Here is a 17,548-nt window from a genome sequence, read left to right as displayed (position 1 = left end):
ACCAAATAATCAACATTTAAAACATAAACCAGCTACTCATACAGGAAAAACAAATAAGGACACGTAATTTTTTTCCGGAGACACAGAAACCACTTCTATCTGGATCCATTCTTCAAGGCTAAAGGTGTTGGATTAACTGTATACCCAAGGTCAGATTCAAGCTTAGGCTCTAGGCTTGGAGTCACAGGATCCAAGTTCAAGGACCATGGTAAGTTACAGTATCCCAGAAACTTCTTTTGACCTCCCTCTTTTGTTCATAAAATACTTATTAGAAGCAGCCTGTCCTCTCTACCTTGCATAATTGATATGATGATCAAATGAAATATGTAGACATTATCCCTCTTAGGTGCGCTGTTCCTTCGAGGTATGTTCAGTTCGGTTCAGTTCAGTGCTACTAGACGAACAACTGCACACCCCTGAGTCTGACTCCGACACTCTACACTCCAGTTCCAAGAAGGGGAAAAGGCAAGATGAAAAACTGGGGGAAGAATAAAGAAAGCATCGAAAAGTAGAAGCTTTCTAGTTATATATTTAAACCACACTCAATAAGCTGGACATGCATTATGCCTTAATTTCCACTTTTTAAAAAAACTCAATGACCAAAAATCCACTGGTTTAAGATTCAGCTGAGCCTGGGGCAAAAAAAAAAAAAAAAAAAAGTACACTAAATTTGACTGTAGATCTGAAGCAAGATCATGATTAAATAAAGATGTAACTTAATACCGTCCCATGAATCTCTTTTATTCTCCACGCTATCTGCCACCTACCAAGTGAAAGTGAAAGTGTTAGCTGCTCAGTTGTATCTGACTCTTTGTGACCCCATGGACTGGAGCTCTCCAGGCTCCTCTGTTCATGGACTTTTCCAGGCAGGAACACTGGAGTGGGGTACCATTTCCTTCTCCATGGGATCTTCCCGACCCAAGGATTGAACCCACATCTCCTGCATTGCAGGCAGATTCTTTACCATCTGAGCCATCCACCTGCCAAGATCATGTTAAATAAAAAGACTATGTGCTCCTCGACTTTTTGTCAAATAGATATTAGCAGGTGTCTTGATTAAATTTTATCTGTTCATTAATTTTTAATTCTGCCTGCTTTGTGTATGGACCATAGCTCTCTTTAAGGAAGATATTCCTTACAGGGTATCTTGATCTAGCCATTAATTTTTCTCTTGATTTCCTCAAGTAAACTAAACACAAAGGTGTGTGCTCATTTTTTCAAATGGGAAAAATCTACCTTTATCAAAGAATGATTAACATGAAGAATTCTGATATGGAATTTACAATAAACGCCAAAGTTGAACTGACCTTATTGCTCAGCTCCCCCTCACATTTGATCAGAAAACTAAAGAACTTAGCTAGACATGGGACCTCACAAGGCTTTCAAGTGTATGAAAGACAGAATATATGAGAAAATACACACACACACACACACACACCTGTATGTATGTGGGCATGTATATATGCCACTCTCCTTTATAATATGTCTATATAATCATATACACCCCTTGGCAGAGGAGTCAGTTTCCTTGTGGGGACTTCCCTGGTGGTCTCGTGATTAAAAATCCACCTGGCAATGCAGAGGATGTGGATTTGATCCTGGTCTGACAATTAAGATCCATATGCCACAGAGCAGCTAAGCCTGGGCTGCAACTACAGAGCCTGTGCGCTCCAGGGTCTGTGCACCCCAGCTGGAGAGCCCAGGCACTGCAATTTCTGAAGCCGGCACACCACAACTAGAGAATGTCTCCACCACAAAGAAAGACCCGCATGATGCAAGGGAGACATCAAGGGATGCAACCAAGACCTGACGCAGCCAAATAAACATTTTTTAGAAACGGCTTCTTTGCAAAATCAATGTGTACACTTCCTGTATAATTAAGAGGAATAAGAGCTTACTTTTTTCTAATTGTAAAGATAACTTTGTATCTTTACATTTATGAATACTTGTATACCAGGAACTTAGATACTGATTCTCTAGTCAGAATTTCAACATCTCACTAAAATCCCTATGACTCTTTTTTACATAAAACAATTCACTTTGTAATGATGTAAATTAGAGATTCTAGGAACAAATTATTCTGATGGGCAAGTGTATCTACCTCAAGCTCCCACTTAGTGACACATTCCAGTATTATTGAGGAAGAAATTATTTTAAGGAAGTGATTTTTCGGAATTAGCTTTTATCAAAGTATAGTTGCTTTCCAATGCTGTGTTAGTTTCTAGCTGTACAGCAAAGTGAAGCAAAGTATAAAGCATTTCATACTTAAAAAGATGATATAAAGTCATTTTTCTTTCAGTTAAAACCTATCACTTAGGGGGCCCAAGTCATTTCAAGAATTGGTTTTGATTTGACTTTAAAGAAAGTTTTATCATAATATTATTATAGTATAATTATATAATTAAAAATATAATGAATATAATGTCATAATTAACACTATTAAAATACTAACTCACCTCAATTACTTAGGGTCATCATTACAAATATGCGATAATAAGCTACATTATAAGATCTTCATAAATTCAGAATTTGTTGCAGAATATGGATCCCTTCACCCTCATCCCAGGTAGATGCAGGCTACACCTTTTCTTAGATGACACTGTCTGCCTCTTATAGCTTTTCTGCCTTCCCTGCCTTGGCAGGAGGCCAGCAGTCAATTCTTGCTCCTATCAGTGTGTCTGTAGTTAGCAGGCTCCCCAATTTTCATGCATCTTTTTCTTGATTCTAAAAAGTAGTAGAAAAAGCCACAGTCTCAAAGTGTGGTGGTTCTGCCACAGCCCAGCTGCAGGTCCTCGACAAACCACTGAACCACTTTAGGAATTTGTTTCCTTATCTACACAATGAAAGACCTGGACTGAATGAGGGTTAAGTTTCATCCAACCTTGAAACTTCATAATGAATGAATTTTTCTAAGAGCTAGGAAGTCCACCACCTAAGTTTATTAGAACTGTGTCCAAAGAATAGAGAAACTCAGAGAAAGGACCTCAGAAGTTTCCATACTTCTGTGCATGGAATTTACAGTATCTTGGGCTTGCTAGGTCACGGGCTTTTCAGTCTTCTAGATTCTTTTATCTCTAGTAAGTGAGGTTTTGCATTGGATAAATCAGGTCTGGACAAATGGGACAGAATTATATTAAGTGCGTTTGGAACAGAAAATTAAATATGACTCTTGAATATACTTCTTTCACATAAAAGATAAGAATTCAAGAAATTTTCAGAAATTCACAGAATAAATTATTCCCTTATGAAAACTTTTGTTTCTAAGTGCATTTCTATTTGATATATAAACAAAATGCAAGACACTACATGCATTAAAAAATGACTCACCTATAACTACATCATGTCCATCAACCAAGCCAGCAGAGAAGAGCTCCTGAGAAACGCCGTCTGCAGTATCTGCCCAAATGTGAAACGAAGGTGGATCAGAAACCACACAAAAATTAACAATCTAGTACAATGTAATATATATATACTTTTCATTTAGAAAAATCATCCATGTGTATTTCAACAATTCAGATTCTATCAGGAGGAAAAATCAGAAGCAATGTGAAATACATTTGCCACATACAATTTGCATCCTGTTCTTTGTTCAACAGAAGTTCTACAAAATTACTGTTTCATTTTTGGTGAGCCAAGAAAATTTTTCCTTTTGTCTACTACCTGCATTAGTCCTCAAATGCACCTCTAGAAGTTAGCTCATAACTGGTCCCTATGACAATGCTTTTCTTTCTTGCCAAGGTTAATTCCAGCCACCATCAATCCTTTCCTATCATTAGTAGCTACTGAGTTAGAATTTATGGCAAAGGTTGAAGAGGTAGCATTTGATACAACCTTATATTTGGTACAAACAGCCTGTGAGCTTGTTGGACTATAAGATGAGCTATTTAAATGAATGCTATTAAGAAAATCCTTTAACATGACATTGATCATTCGATAGCAACAGACTCATTCTCTTAGAAAATGTGGTTGAATAAAAGAATGTAGCTTCTCAATGATAACTGACAGGGGTTAGCAATCTCATAAAGATGAGATTGAACAGGCTGCAGCAAGTGACTATAACAGAAATTACTTAATTGAGAGGTTATACATGAACATGACAATAGTGATAAGTCTGTTTGAAGACTTTGTAAAGGGAAATTGATAAATTTGCCACGTGCTCAAAGAACCATTATGAACCTAGATGTTTTCACAAGGGAGACTACATGCTCTCCATGGCAGCCTGATATTATCACAAATATCCTGTATTAGAGTTAGATAAGAAGAAACTGGGAAAGTACAGCTTCTGAATCAAGTAACCACCTAAACTGAACTACAAGAGTCCGTTATACACATCTGTGTCTTTTTTCCTGTCTTGCATACAGGGTCGTCAGAGGGAGAGGGAGAGGGTGGGATGATTTGGGAGAATGGGAATTCTAACATGTATACTATCATGTAAGAATTGAATCGCCAGTCTATGTCTGACGCAGGGTGCAGCATGCTTGGGGCTGGTGCATGGGGATGACCCAGAGAGATGTTGCGGGGAGGGAGGTGGGAGGGGGTTCATGTTTGGGAACGCATGTAAGAATTAAAGATTTTAAAATTTTAAAAATAAAAAACTAAAATAAAAATAAAAATAAAAATAAATAAACTGAACTACAGTTTGCTATGCCAAAGGCTACCTTCATCAGAGAATGGGTTTCCCTGCTTAATCTGTGTTTCAAATGTGATGACGTGTGTTGTATGTGTAAGTGTGTACTCATACTCAACATGAGCATGTAGCTGAAGGTACAATTATCTTTCACAGCGGGCTTTAATATGCTTAGCCTGGTGTCTGACTCATAGTAATTACTCAACAAATGGTAGCTGTGATGATGACGAGGCAACCAGAGACCATTTGAAATGCACCTTCTTTTTCTCTCTCATACATGGCCCAATTTTCCAAACTGCCAACAAGACTTTGAGAGTTGATATATATTCTTTGTACTTTCAGAGAAACTGTGGTATTCTATCATTTTACTCATCCAATGAAATGGAATCAAAGAAGGTAATGGAAAAGAAAAACACAGGAATCTTACTAAACAATGAAATTCCATATAAGGTGGGCTTATCTGTGGCTTCCCAGCAATAAAGAATCTGCCTGCTGATGTAGGAGCCTTGGGTTTGATCCCTGGGTCAGGAAGATCCCATGGAGAAGGAAATGGCAACCCACTCCAGTATTCTTACCTGGAAAATCCCACGGACGGAGGAACTTGGTTAGGCTACAGTCCCTGGGGTCGCAAAGAGTCGGACATGACTGAGCAACTTCACTCACTATACTGGACCTTGTCCTCACTATTAGGAGTACAAGAAACACCTTACAAAATTCTCTCAGAGATAAAACGATCTCATAGCATGAACCTTGGTGTTGTTTAGTCACTAAGTCATGTCTGACTCTTTGCTACCCTATGGACTGTAGCATGCCAGGCTCCTCTGTCCATGGGATTTCCTGGCAAGAATACTGGAGTGGGTTGCCACTTCCTTCTCCAGGGGATCTTCCTGACCCAGGAATCAAACCCATGGCTCCTACATTGGAGGCAGATTCTTTATTGCCGGGAAGCCAGGGAAGCCCATAGCATGAACCTAGGACAGCATAATAAAAGGCTCCAGTCTGAATATGACGTAGCTTTATAAAGTTGGCTAGAACATTCAGCCTCAATCTCCATCTTCCTGGATGCCACTAGAAACTTCAGGAAAAGCAGCGTATTGAATTAAAGTGCCTGCCTCATAGACACCAGGCATACAGTAGGCAGTGGTTTCATGCTATTGACTGACTATCTGTTAAAGCAACTGGGTGTGATACCACCATCTCTAAAGTTACCAATAAGATCTTACACTTGAGTAGGGAGCTATAATCAAAGAAGTCAGATGAGAATGCAATAATCAAACAAAGCCACATTGAGGGTTAGCACTACAGCAGTACTGAAGCAAAGAACATTCCCAAATCATTAAAGTGTGCAGCATCTCTGACTATTTTCAGGACTGTTGGGTACCGAATGAGTCATATCAAAATAGCAAATGGGTGGTGCTTATTGGTCAAAAATGGAAATGTTCCTGGTTTGTGTGTGTGTGCCATTCAGCAGTTATTTTTCATGCATGTTAAGTAATATGTCAGTAACAGTTTAGAACAAAAACTTGAGGTAACTGATAATGTTTTTCATTAAGCTATCTAACATTCCTGATGCATAAACAGGTTAAACAATCATAAATAATCACGTATGCTCTGCTTTCTAGACCATTACAGCAACATAATAAACACAAAGGGTTTGCCCTCAAATGAGGACCGAATATGTGATACGTTCACTTTACACATTCGATGCCATGTGTATTTAGGTATGTATCTAGCAGAGACGTAGTACACGTGATATGCATGCACAGATGGAGTGCAAACAACATCTGAAATGCTTGACAGCATCAGTAGCCACACAAGTACAGTGATTCAACTGCGGTGTTTCTGAAACTATTAATAACAGGCTGTGCTCGCTGCCCAGGGAGGGCCAGCTATCATCGGGAAGTCGGCACTGCGGTCTCTGTCTGGGCAACAAAAGCAGAGACTGAACCTAACCATGGCAAACGGGGTTGCCGAAGCCAGCACAAAGGGCCAGGTAATGCAGATAGAGCTGTTCTATCCCCAGCAATCCTCAGCTCAGAAACTCATTCTTTGTTTCCTTTGAAAAAGTTGATTGTTATTGCCACTGTCAATCTTAAACAATCAGATGAAAAAAATTACTGTTAAAATAAGAATCCGTTCTCTTTATTTACTATACTTGAAACTCTTATTATATAATTGTTCGATTTTATCACAGAACTGGCTGGTCAACATTTTTATATCATGACGAACTAGCTTTTAGATAACGGCAACCAGCAACAGTTCAATTTCACAGACTGACTCTAAGCTGTCAAAGATGTGCCCCAGAAAGAAAGACCAGTTAGGAAATTCACTAGGTCTTCATTTATGTTTGTTTTGTAAAAAGTTATGTTGGATTCAAATATACTAGAAATCATGATGATGGTGATTTTTTTTTTTTGGCTACAAAGCACGGCATGCAGGGGTCTTAGTTCCCCAACCAGGGATTGAACCTGTGTCTCCTGCTCTAGAAGCACAGAGTCTTAGCCACTGGACCACCAGGGAAGTCCTCTGGAAATCATGAAATCTTTGTGCTTACAGGAGACTAGAGATCAGGGCCACTGAGTCCATAACCACCTATGGCCCAGGAACACATTTTGTTTGGTGGGCAGGGTTTGTTCAAAACTGAACTGGAATGTACTTAGACAGAACTCTCCAGTTCCCACAGTTCACTTTGGCTCCCGTAAGCATTTGAGCCTGCGTCTTCTTACAGGTGGTAACAGCAAGGAGATCAAGCTAACTGACTGACTAGCTATCAAGTCAGGAAAGTTTCAGGTTTTCAAAATTTTAGCACATACAATTCCAACTTTTTTAATCAAGTCAAATCTGACATGGAGTTCTAACACATAAAATAATTACGGCGTGTTATACGTTCAAACGTATGAGATTAATGAAATATCAAGGCTATTTTCATGTAAAAGTCTGAAACCAGAGGTCAAGGACAGTAACTGTTACAGTCACAGCATTAGCACCTGATTTTCACTTCTTTAGACTGTTCTTCTTATGAACTAAAGACTGGAAATAGCAATTTTTGTTTAACAACTAGTGTTGTGATCTCTAAAGCCTGAATCCATTAGTTAACCAAAACGACTTGGGATTCTCCTGCATTACCAGGTGCTTGCCAGGTGCTATAGACACCTAGAAACAGGACATGGTTTGATGACTTCCATGCGTCCTAGCACTAAAAGAGCAACCAGTCTAGCCCTGACACTATTTTAGTAACTACTCAAAATACTAAAATTACATTCTGCTGCCAGACTGGCCTTGTTGCTACCAAGCCTCCTAGTGGTGCCTGTAGCAAGTAGCAGCCCAGACTCTGCTCAGCACAGGCTTCGTATAATCAGAACGGACAACAGAGAGGCCAAGCGTGCTACCTTTTGGTCTGATGTCATGGTTTTGCTGCTCAACCGTAATCAGGACTGCCGTGCGCATCTCATCACACTCATCATAACGTCCTTTAGGCCCTGCATCACCATGCCAGCACTTCTTTTCACGCTTGAGCTAATAGACTTAATTTATAAGCGTGTGTATGCTGTGCAGCACGCGTCATTACAATTCATACATCAGTAGTAGGTTTGGTTTGGATTCTCTGCAGTTACTACAAATCCTTTCTTTCTTCCTTCCTTCCTTCCCTCCTCTGTTGTTAGAGAATGCATTTTTGAATAGCAAATTATAACCACACGCTTATAATCAATTTCTGAAATGCTCTCTGTAGCAATAAAATAATAATTTCAATGGAAACTTACCTCTTCCTGGAGTAAACTCAAATCGTATGTCATTAAGTTCCTTCCTGGAGTTTCTGAAATATATAACATATAGCATATTAAACTCTAATGAAGCAGAGTTTAACCAAAATAAATGTATTCCAATTTTTATAAGATGCTACTGACACACAGATAGCATTGAACAGTTTTAGGGTTACCTCTAATACTTCTTTAACTAGAAGAGGCAGTTATGACAATAATAAAGGAAAATATTTAATTGATTGAATTTACCTTATACAAACATGATTATATCACAAAATTATAAAAATAAATGTTCCTTTTATAAAATCTACAATAAGTCAATAACCTTAAATTTAATTCTGTAATTAAAATTTTCAGAAGCTTTTAGTCTAGCAAAATAATATTCAATAAGGTTTTCATATTTTCCTGGGAAAATAGCATCTTGTCAAATTATTTTTAAAAGTGAAACAAAGGGGATAGTCTTAGCGGGAATTTCTTGACAGTACTACACATTAAATTATCCAACAAAACAGCTGGAATAAGGTATGTAGTTTCCTTTAAAAATTTTTATCTAAATAGACAGGACCTGTGACTGTTGCAAAATTGCCCACTGAATATACAGAATTTGAGAACAATTTTAAATGACTACATAAAATTACAACAGACACACATATGCACATGCAACCATAAAACTAAAAGACACTGAGGAAACATGGAACAAGTAAATACCTAAGATATGAGTTTCCCAGAAACAGACTCATAGCCAGAGAACGAACTTATGATAACCATGCAGGAAGGGTAGCTGGGAAGTTTGGGATTGAAATGTATGCAACTGCTATATAAATATATTTTTAAATATGAGTTTTCCATTCATATTAATATCAAGACATGATAAGGGTCAGTGAGTTAGAATGGTCTTAATTTTTCATAAGAACACTAAAATATTATGAGTAACTCTCAACAGATGCTAGAATTAAAGTTAATTTTTTAAAAAAACAAAACTTTAAGAAACCGCAACAGGACATATGAAATGGTCATTTCTGTATGCACTCAACTCTGCTCTGTTGCCAAGGGTACCCAAGGCTGAGACAGAGACAGTCTGAATACCCAGCCATGAACATTCTCCTTCCCATGCCAGGGGAGTCTGATCAAATCTTCTAATACTGCAGTTTGATACTCTAGCACTTTGGGTAATTCAGTACCGTGCCTAAATCTTGATGTCATCAGTCTCTGAGCCTTCTTTGTTCCCTAAACTGACGGTGGTTATCTCCTACCACACCCTGTGACACCAAGTGAGAGGAGGCTCAGGAAGATGACAAATGCCGAGTACTGACAAACAGAAAGCCCTCCTCCTAGTGCCTAGGGAAGCTTCCTCCCTTCCACAAGCAGGGCGGAAAAGGGGCAAGAACTCTAGAGATACCCAAGCCCACGGTATCGACATGGGAGCCATGAACCTTGGCATATCCTCTCTGGTGTCCACACCATGATTTTATCATCCTCTGGGAAACAAAAATGGGACCAGCAGATATTAGCAATTGCTACAGCTGTGCCTCATTTAGGACCTTCTGAGGATCTGAAAACTGAAAATTGTGGATGTTTACACTAAAAAGAAGTAGAAACATGATCAACATGTGAAATTGCAGGCAACTATAATATAGATAGTTCAGAGATTTTGGACCCCGGACTAAATAAACCTGCCCTGAAGATGGAGCGGGCAACAACCAACCAGTGCCTGCAACGGCAGGTCTATGTGCATGTTGCCAAAATTTTCTTAATAAATGACAGTGTCATCACACATTACACAGTGCTGTCATATCCACTGGCAGTTCTCAAACGTTTTGGTCTTAGGACCCCTTTACATTCTTAAAAAGTACCAAGGACCCCTAAAGAGCTTTTGCTTGTGCTGATTATGTCCATCAATATTTACTGTATTGGAAATTAAAACTAATTCATTTAAAAATATGTATTAATTTACATGAAAGTGATAATAATTAGCACATCACATGTTAATGTAAAAGGAACAATTATTTTGCTTTCTAAAAGAAAAACAAATCAGTGAATGCATTGTTTTCTATTTTTGTAAACCTCTCTATTGTCTGGCTTAAGGTAGCTAGTATATGTTGTCCTTCATATTCAATCTGCTGCAATATCACATATCGTGGAGCCAGCCACTGGAAATTCCACCATACGCATGTGGAAGAATGACAGTGAAAAAGGCCAATAATTTCTTAATATCATTATAAAAATAGTTTCCACCTCATAAGCTCCTTGAACGGTCTCACGGACCCCCCCAGAGATCACAGGACCACACTTTGAGAAATACTGATAACAAATTTCATTTGATCCCAGCAATCAATGTTTGAGACATGCAAAGTAGATTACTTGTTTCCCACTTCTGATGAGCACATTCAATGGCTTTTCCAAGTTTACAAAAGTAATGAGTGGCAGAGTGAGGACCAATAATTCTATACTGTAAATACCTACTGCAAATAGAAATGTTTGATTCCTGTTACTTTTTGAGAGAAAACAAAGTATTCCCCAACATTTTGCATGTTACCATGAGAAGATCAGTAAGCATTCACTTACTTAACAGCCTTGGTCTTGTGTGTTACGTATCAGCAAAGACTGAATTAGGACTAAAACAATTCAATAAGAAAAAAAAAAAAAACAGGAAAGCAAGTATTTATGGTGTATAAAAAATGAAATGACAGAGGGAGAAAATGAGAAATCAATTAGGTTTGATGCTAATGTATCCCACTGTTCCTTTCCTCTTTCCTTTGATCAGATTGTCTTAAGTTATTTTGTTCTACTAAGGTCAAGGACTTTCCTGTAGCTCAGACGGTAAAGAATCTGTCTGCAATGCAGGAGACCTGGCTTTGATCCCTTGGTTAGGAAGATCCCCTGCAGAAGGAAATGGCAACCCACTCCAGTATTCCTGCCTGGAGAATTCCATGGACAGAGGAGCCTGGTGAGCTCCTCTGGGGTCCATGGGGTCAAGAAGAGTCAGACATAACTAACTGAGTGACCTTACTACTAAGGTCATGGAAGAGAGGTACAAGAACTGTACCCAAAACATCATCACGCATATTCTGATTCTTAAATATTAATCCCACAAAGTTAATATCCAACATCCATAATCTCTGTGCACATCAATGGTGGCTCAAGTTATGGAGGTTGCCTAGACAAGTCATTCTCCTTTAACTCTGAACCCAAAATACCCACCTTTGAAAAGATCACAGTGATTGAGTGTGTGTAGTAGACTTGTCCCATCAGGGTGAAATATAGTTGGAAAAATGCCTAATTGGATCTGACTACTGAAGGTCATCCTTTTATAAAGAATTAATCTTTTCAGACTCATATTTAACACCTTTAATTGAAAGTACATTTACTTTAATTGATATGGCACAGGATACTCCTAATTTCAGGGAAGCTGAAAATAGGTATGATTTAAGGCCAGAAACTATATGCAACTTTCCAAGGCAAACATTAATAACTTGAGAGTTTCAAGACCCAGGTGACCTCTGATAACTTAAAAACTCTTTCGATCCTAAAAATAATATAACAAAACAAAGAACAAACTCTTAAATTGGTTAAGGCACAACACCTCTGGATCACAAACGCAAATACCTACAGGGCTCAGGCAGGAAATTTCTTTTTTAAAACAGGTGATAGCATGGTATAAAGATCAAAAAGTACGGTATAATATGGGATCCCTGGTGGCTCGGACAGTAAAGAATCTGCCTGCAATGAAGGAGACACCTGGGTTTAATCCCCGGTCAGGAAGACCCCTGGAGAAGGGAATGGCTACCACTCCCTATTCTTGCCTGGAGAACTCCATGGATAGAGGAGCCTGGTGGGCTACAGTCCATGGGGTCGCAGAGAGTCAGATACAACTGAGTGACTAAGCAACAGGCAGGTTCAGTGGGTATTCTGTGAAATCTAGCCCTCTCAACTCCCTTTGCTCATCTGTCTGGCCCCCCTCACTGAGGCAATCATGCTACAGGCTTTCTGCGTATGCTCCATGAGATGCTTTACACATACACCAGCGAATACACAGTGTGCTCACTAGCCTGTTTAATACAGTGGGAGACGGCAACTGCATTCTATATCCACTGTTCTGCATCTTGCCTTTTATTTAACTTAATAATATACCTTGGAATTTCTTCATATTGGTTCACAGAGAGCTTTCTCATTCTTTTCTGTTTATAGCTACACAGTATTCAATTGTATGCTCTATCCTTCTTTAACCAGTTCCCATTCTATGAGTAGATTGTTTCCAGTCTTTCACTATTATGAACAACGCTTCAATGAATAACCTTGTTCTTAGGTCCCTTGGCAAATATGTGAGTATAAAAATAAATTTTCTGGAAGCAAATTGCTTGGTCAAAGGATATATGCATTCACATTTGATTTGACCGATACTGTCAAATTCCTCTTCATTTATGTTGCATCAATTTATACTCTCAGAAGCAATCTGAAAGCACCATTGCAGGCACTTTTAAATGAGTATGGCAGGAAGTATATTAAAAAAACAGCCAAGAAACAGGGAGATGCAGGGACTCTGCCAGCTGATAAACATATTCTCCATTGAAAGGGGGCAACCAGCACTAGCGGGTTACAGTCAAGTAGGATCGGGGCTTAGTTTTGTTAAATATTATTTTTCCACATCCATTCAAAGTGAGGAGTTCCAAGATACAGGCTGGTAAGTATTTTTCTTTTTGCTCTTTCAATTCATCTGCAAGGGACATAGTGAACACTTTAATTGAGGCAGCTGGCTAACAGGGTGGTGAAGACAGACGGGAGTGAACACATACCCCTCCTGGTGAGGGAGGTGTAGGAGGCCTGGACAGCTGAAGTATATATTTTACAGGGGGTAGCACTTTTCTGCACCTCTTAATTTACCATGTCAAGACAGCCTGAAAGACTTATTGCTCTTGGAGGACTCCCAAACTAAAAGGCCAGCTCAGGACTATATGCATCCCTCGGCTGCATGGTAATGTCTCTCAGCCTATGCCAGCAACTGTTCAGGGACACGTGAGCCCCAAGAGTCGGATCTGAGCAAGAGGCTGAGCAGCCCAAAGACCACTCGCTGTCAAAGGGCATCATAAACTCTAAGCACTGGCACTGCATGCCCTCCACCACAGGGTGCTCTGGAGTGAGGCTGAAAGCCAACCATTTCCTCTAGCTCTGAGGGGGAAGGATACAGTTGGGGTGACACCACTCAGGGCCCCTGTAAGGGCAGGAAAGACAGAGTTTCCCAGGATCCAGAGGCGGCCCCTCTCTTCTAAGCAACAGGGGATGTTCATGACCAATGACAGCCCTCTTCTTCCTTACTCCTCCCCAAGATTCCAGGTCAGGGCAAAGCTGTTGGTGTCCACGGTAGTTCAGAGAGAGCCACACACTCTGGCACTCCTGGAGTGTCTCCCCTTATCGGGAGCAGGAGGGGGACCTTTCAAACATGTCGGGCCGGGAATCACTGGGGACAACATTTAGCTTCTTTCCTACTCTTGGCACTGGACTGAAGTCCTCTCCCACAGGTTTAGGAAGAGACACAGACTCTCTCCACACCAGGAGGTGAGCTGGCATGGATGACGAAATACCACGGATGGTGGAGAGAAGTCCGACTTCGAATCTACCCTCTACTTGTCTGGCCTCTACTTTGCTCAGCTGTGAGATGGGGAAAATAACTAACAGTATTTCCAATCTGCCGGTACGTGCTTGGTACTTCACATCGTTACTTCATTCCATGGTCAAAACAACCCTTGAAGCAGGGACGATTCTTATCCCCTATTACTGGACAGACAAGGAAATGGAGGAGGCTTAGAAAGGGTAAAGGATATGTACAAAACCAGGTGTCTGACAGCAGAGCCGGACTCAGTTTAGAACTTAATCAGCATCACGTATCATCTTCTCCAGTGCACAACCCTTAACCCGAGGCTCTACCAGCCCCTTAATTTGCAGGTGCTCCTAACTGGTCTCCATGTTCAAGCTCATGGTCTCCAGAGGATCCAGTCAGCTCGTTTCCTGGAAACCTGATCTTGTCACTCCCTTGTTGAAAGGCTCCATTTCCATCCCTTTATTAAAGCAAAATTCCAAATACTTAGCATGATCCTCCAAGACTTGCTTGTGCCCACCGTCATCATCCACCTATCATGACCTCTGGGCTATGCCCTTTTTAAGCTCCTCCAATCATCCATTTCTCTAAAGCTCCACTACTGCTGACTGAGGGCAGGTCACCATTACCTGCTGCACACAAGAACAAGTGATTTAATGACCAAAAAAGACGCCATGCAGATACAGAGAAACTCCACTTAAAACGAAAGATGTAGCAGAAGGGAGACGGGCCATAAAAGGTAAGGGTGCAAGCCTCGGTAGATGAATGTGTAGCCCAGGAAGAAAAATGTACTTCCTGAGATATGAAAAATGCCACACTAGTGATAAGATGAAGGACACCTGCAACGTAAGGCCAGTAACTGAAGAATCAGGGCGAGAAAAGGGAAGGCTACTGCGGCCAGCCTCTGGGCTTTCCCAGGGCAGGGGCTGCCAGGGAGCTAGTCAGACCAGCCGGACCCACCTGAGCTCACTGCCTGGTCCAGACCTCCACCAGCTTCTTCCCGTCGCATGCGCAGTTTCCTCAGCTCCCCTCGCAGATTACACAAGCTGAGTGATAGCACCATGTGGCTCCCTCACGACACAAACAGGCGTCACGATGCCCTAAATTCTGAGGTGAGCAGGAGGCCATGCTTCCAGAACTCAATGAGCTTGCAATCATCCCAGAGAATGAAGAGAATGAGAGCTGACCTATGTAAAACCACCCGGAAGACCCCAAGGTAAATGTGTGCTTTAACAGCAGTCACAGAGGAGGAAATGTTAGACTAATTCTGACAAAGGAGCATTCCCTCTTTCTTGGCTCTCACTCTATCCATCCTTCACACTCCTGTCAAATTAATCTTCCTCTGAGGTAAAGGTCCAATCACAGAATCATAGAATTTTACAACCGAAAGGGGCCCTTGAGGTCATCTAGTCCATTTCCCTCATTCCTCGGGTGAGGAAACAGAAGCCAAAGAGATTAAGCGGCTTGCTTAAGACTACACAGCTGGTTAATTCACCCAACACTCCTTAAATCCTTATTGATCACCTACTAGGCGTCAGCCCTATCTTAGCAGCCATTACAAAGGACACTCAAACCAGGGGCTGAGGTTCCTAGATGACTGCTCTTTTAATCTCCACTGGTGGTTCTCAAACTGCAGGCAGGAGATGGAGGCATAATCTCTAAAGAAATACACTTTTTCACCCCAGTACACTCCTGCCCCTAGTTAAGAATGACTGCATGCAAGGAGAGGTGTTACTGATGAGTATGGATACATTTCACACAGGACTGATATGGTGGCAGAAATAAAGGTGGAGAGTCACCACTGTGCCCACCAGCCCTGAGTCCCAAACCCTGCCTGAAATCAGTTCTCCTCCAGCAGTGTATCTCCATGCACAACAAGCCACACGTTCCAGGAGTGTGAGAACAGCAACTGAGTTCTATACCGCCCACTCCCCCAACCCTTTGCCTCAAAAGAGCCTTCTGGATCTGTGAGTGTCCTACAAAGTGAAAGTGAAAATACCTTTCAGCATTATACCTCCAGGCACCCAGAAATATGCCAATGGCCTAGAAAGCATAAGTTGGTAACCTCCAGAATTCTATCTAGTCTATGTGAAGCCCCGCAGCATACACAGCCTGTGATCACTGTCATAGATCAAGGACGTCACACTGTTCCTTTAAACAACAACAAAAAAGGAAAAAAAAACCAAGAGCCGTGATGTGTATATACACACACACACACATATGCACACGTGCCAGTGCATGCACACACATACTCACTCACAAGGTTTTCTTTAAGGAAGTTATCTTGACATATCAAAAAATATGACCTTACAAGATGGTTATCTGGAGGTTTCTCTGCAACTAGAACCACAGGCTACAGACTCTGAACCATCGTCCCCGCCCCACACCGGCTATGGAGCAACCCAAAGAATACTTCAGATCTGCAGCCTGCAGGAAGCATATAGTCTGGCTACATATGATTCCACCCAGCGGACACTTAAATTAGAGCTGTATCTGCAGAGCCTTTTGCATACCGAAATTTCTGATGCTCTGTACCATGCTGATACCTATGAATAAATCACATGAAAAATGATAAATAACCACCTTTTGCCACTGACAAAAAATAGTTTTCATCTGGAAATAATCCAAACTGGGTTAAGGTTTTGTGCTTCTTTCACAGAAACCTCCTGAAAACCTCCATGCCGCCAAGATACACTGCTTCCTCCCCTCTACCTGATCCACTCTCCAATGTAAAGAAACATGTTTGATCCTGTTTTCTCCAGTACACACTTTCAAAAATCAAGACAGACATATAGGATAATGCAAAGAAGTACTAAAACAAACACATATGTACCTACCACCAAGAAATTTTATTTTTATTTTTTTTTTCAAAAATTAAGTACAAAATTGAAAAAAAAAAAAGAAATTTTAAAGTGGTAACATTCTGCCATATTTTCTTCAGAGCTGAATACATCAAATTTGAAAAATGTTTGACATACACAATACAAAATCAGTTGTGTTACATCTGAGCTGTGGTAAATCATGAGCAAACAGGTTATTGTGTAAGGGCTCTGCTTCCTGTCAAGATTATGGAACTATTTCCTGGGTAGCAGTTCTTTTCAGCATTCACAATGCCCACTGAACGTATTCATTGAACCCATTTTCACCTACAGGGCAAAAGGGAGACAGAGTGACCGCACAAAAACCAGCTCATGCGCAGGGCTGGTGAGAGCAGTTAACACAGGCAAGCTGGAGCTCACATTTTTTTTTTTTTTCCAGCTCCAAATCCCCTTTAAACTGCCAGCCACAGTGCTGCTTTTAATGGGCTACAGCAATCTTGGCTACTCAAAATTCCCCTCTCTAAAAGTCAGTTTCCTCATCCATTTTATCAAAGGATTGGACTAAACCATTTCTATTTATTTATTCACTTATTTTTGGCCACGCCATGGGCACGCAGGATCTTAGATCCCTGACTAGGGATTGAACCCATAACCCCTGCAGAGAGAGTGCAGAGTCTTAACCACTAGACTGTCAGGAAAGTCCCCTGGAGCTCACATGTTTAATAACAGGGAACATTTTAACATGCAT

At 40.6% G+C, this 17,548-nt stretch overlaps 1 protein-coding gene across 3 annotated transcripts in view; it reads right to left on the bottom strand.

Annotated features, from left to right (window-relative positions):
- Nucleotides 1-17,548, bottom strand: part of STK39 (serine/threonine kinase 39) — a 317,482-nt gene that overhangs the window by 64,891 nt on the left and 235,043 nt on the right. For all 3 annotated transcript variants that reach the window (XM_060409809.1, XM_027964892.3, XM_060409810.1), the window contains exons 15-16: nt 8,389-8,441; nt 3,328-3,396 (exon numbers count right to left, since the gene is read on the bottom strand). In XM_060409809.1, coding sequence (XP_060265792.1) covers nt 3,328-3,396; nt 8,389-8,441 — 122 coding nt within the window. The remainder of the gene's footprint in view (nt 1-3,327; nt 3,397-8,388; nt 8,442-17,548) is intronic.

Source organism: Ovis aries, chromosome 2, assembly GCF_016772045.2.
Source record: "Ovis aries strain OAR_USU_Benz2616 breed Rambouillet chromosome 2, ARS-UI_Ramb_v3.0, whole genome shotgun sequence".
NCBI classification, from domain to species: domain Eukaryota; kingdom Metazoa; phylum Chordata; class Mammalia; order Artiodactyla; family Bovidae; genus Ovis; species Ovis aries.
This window is presented reverse-complemented; position numbering and strand designations above follow the sequence as displayed.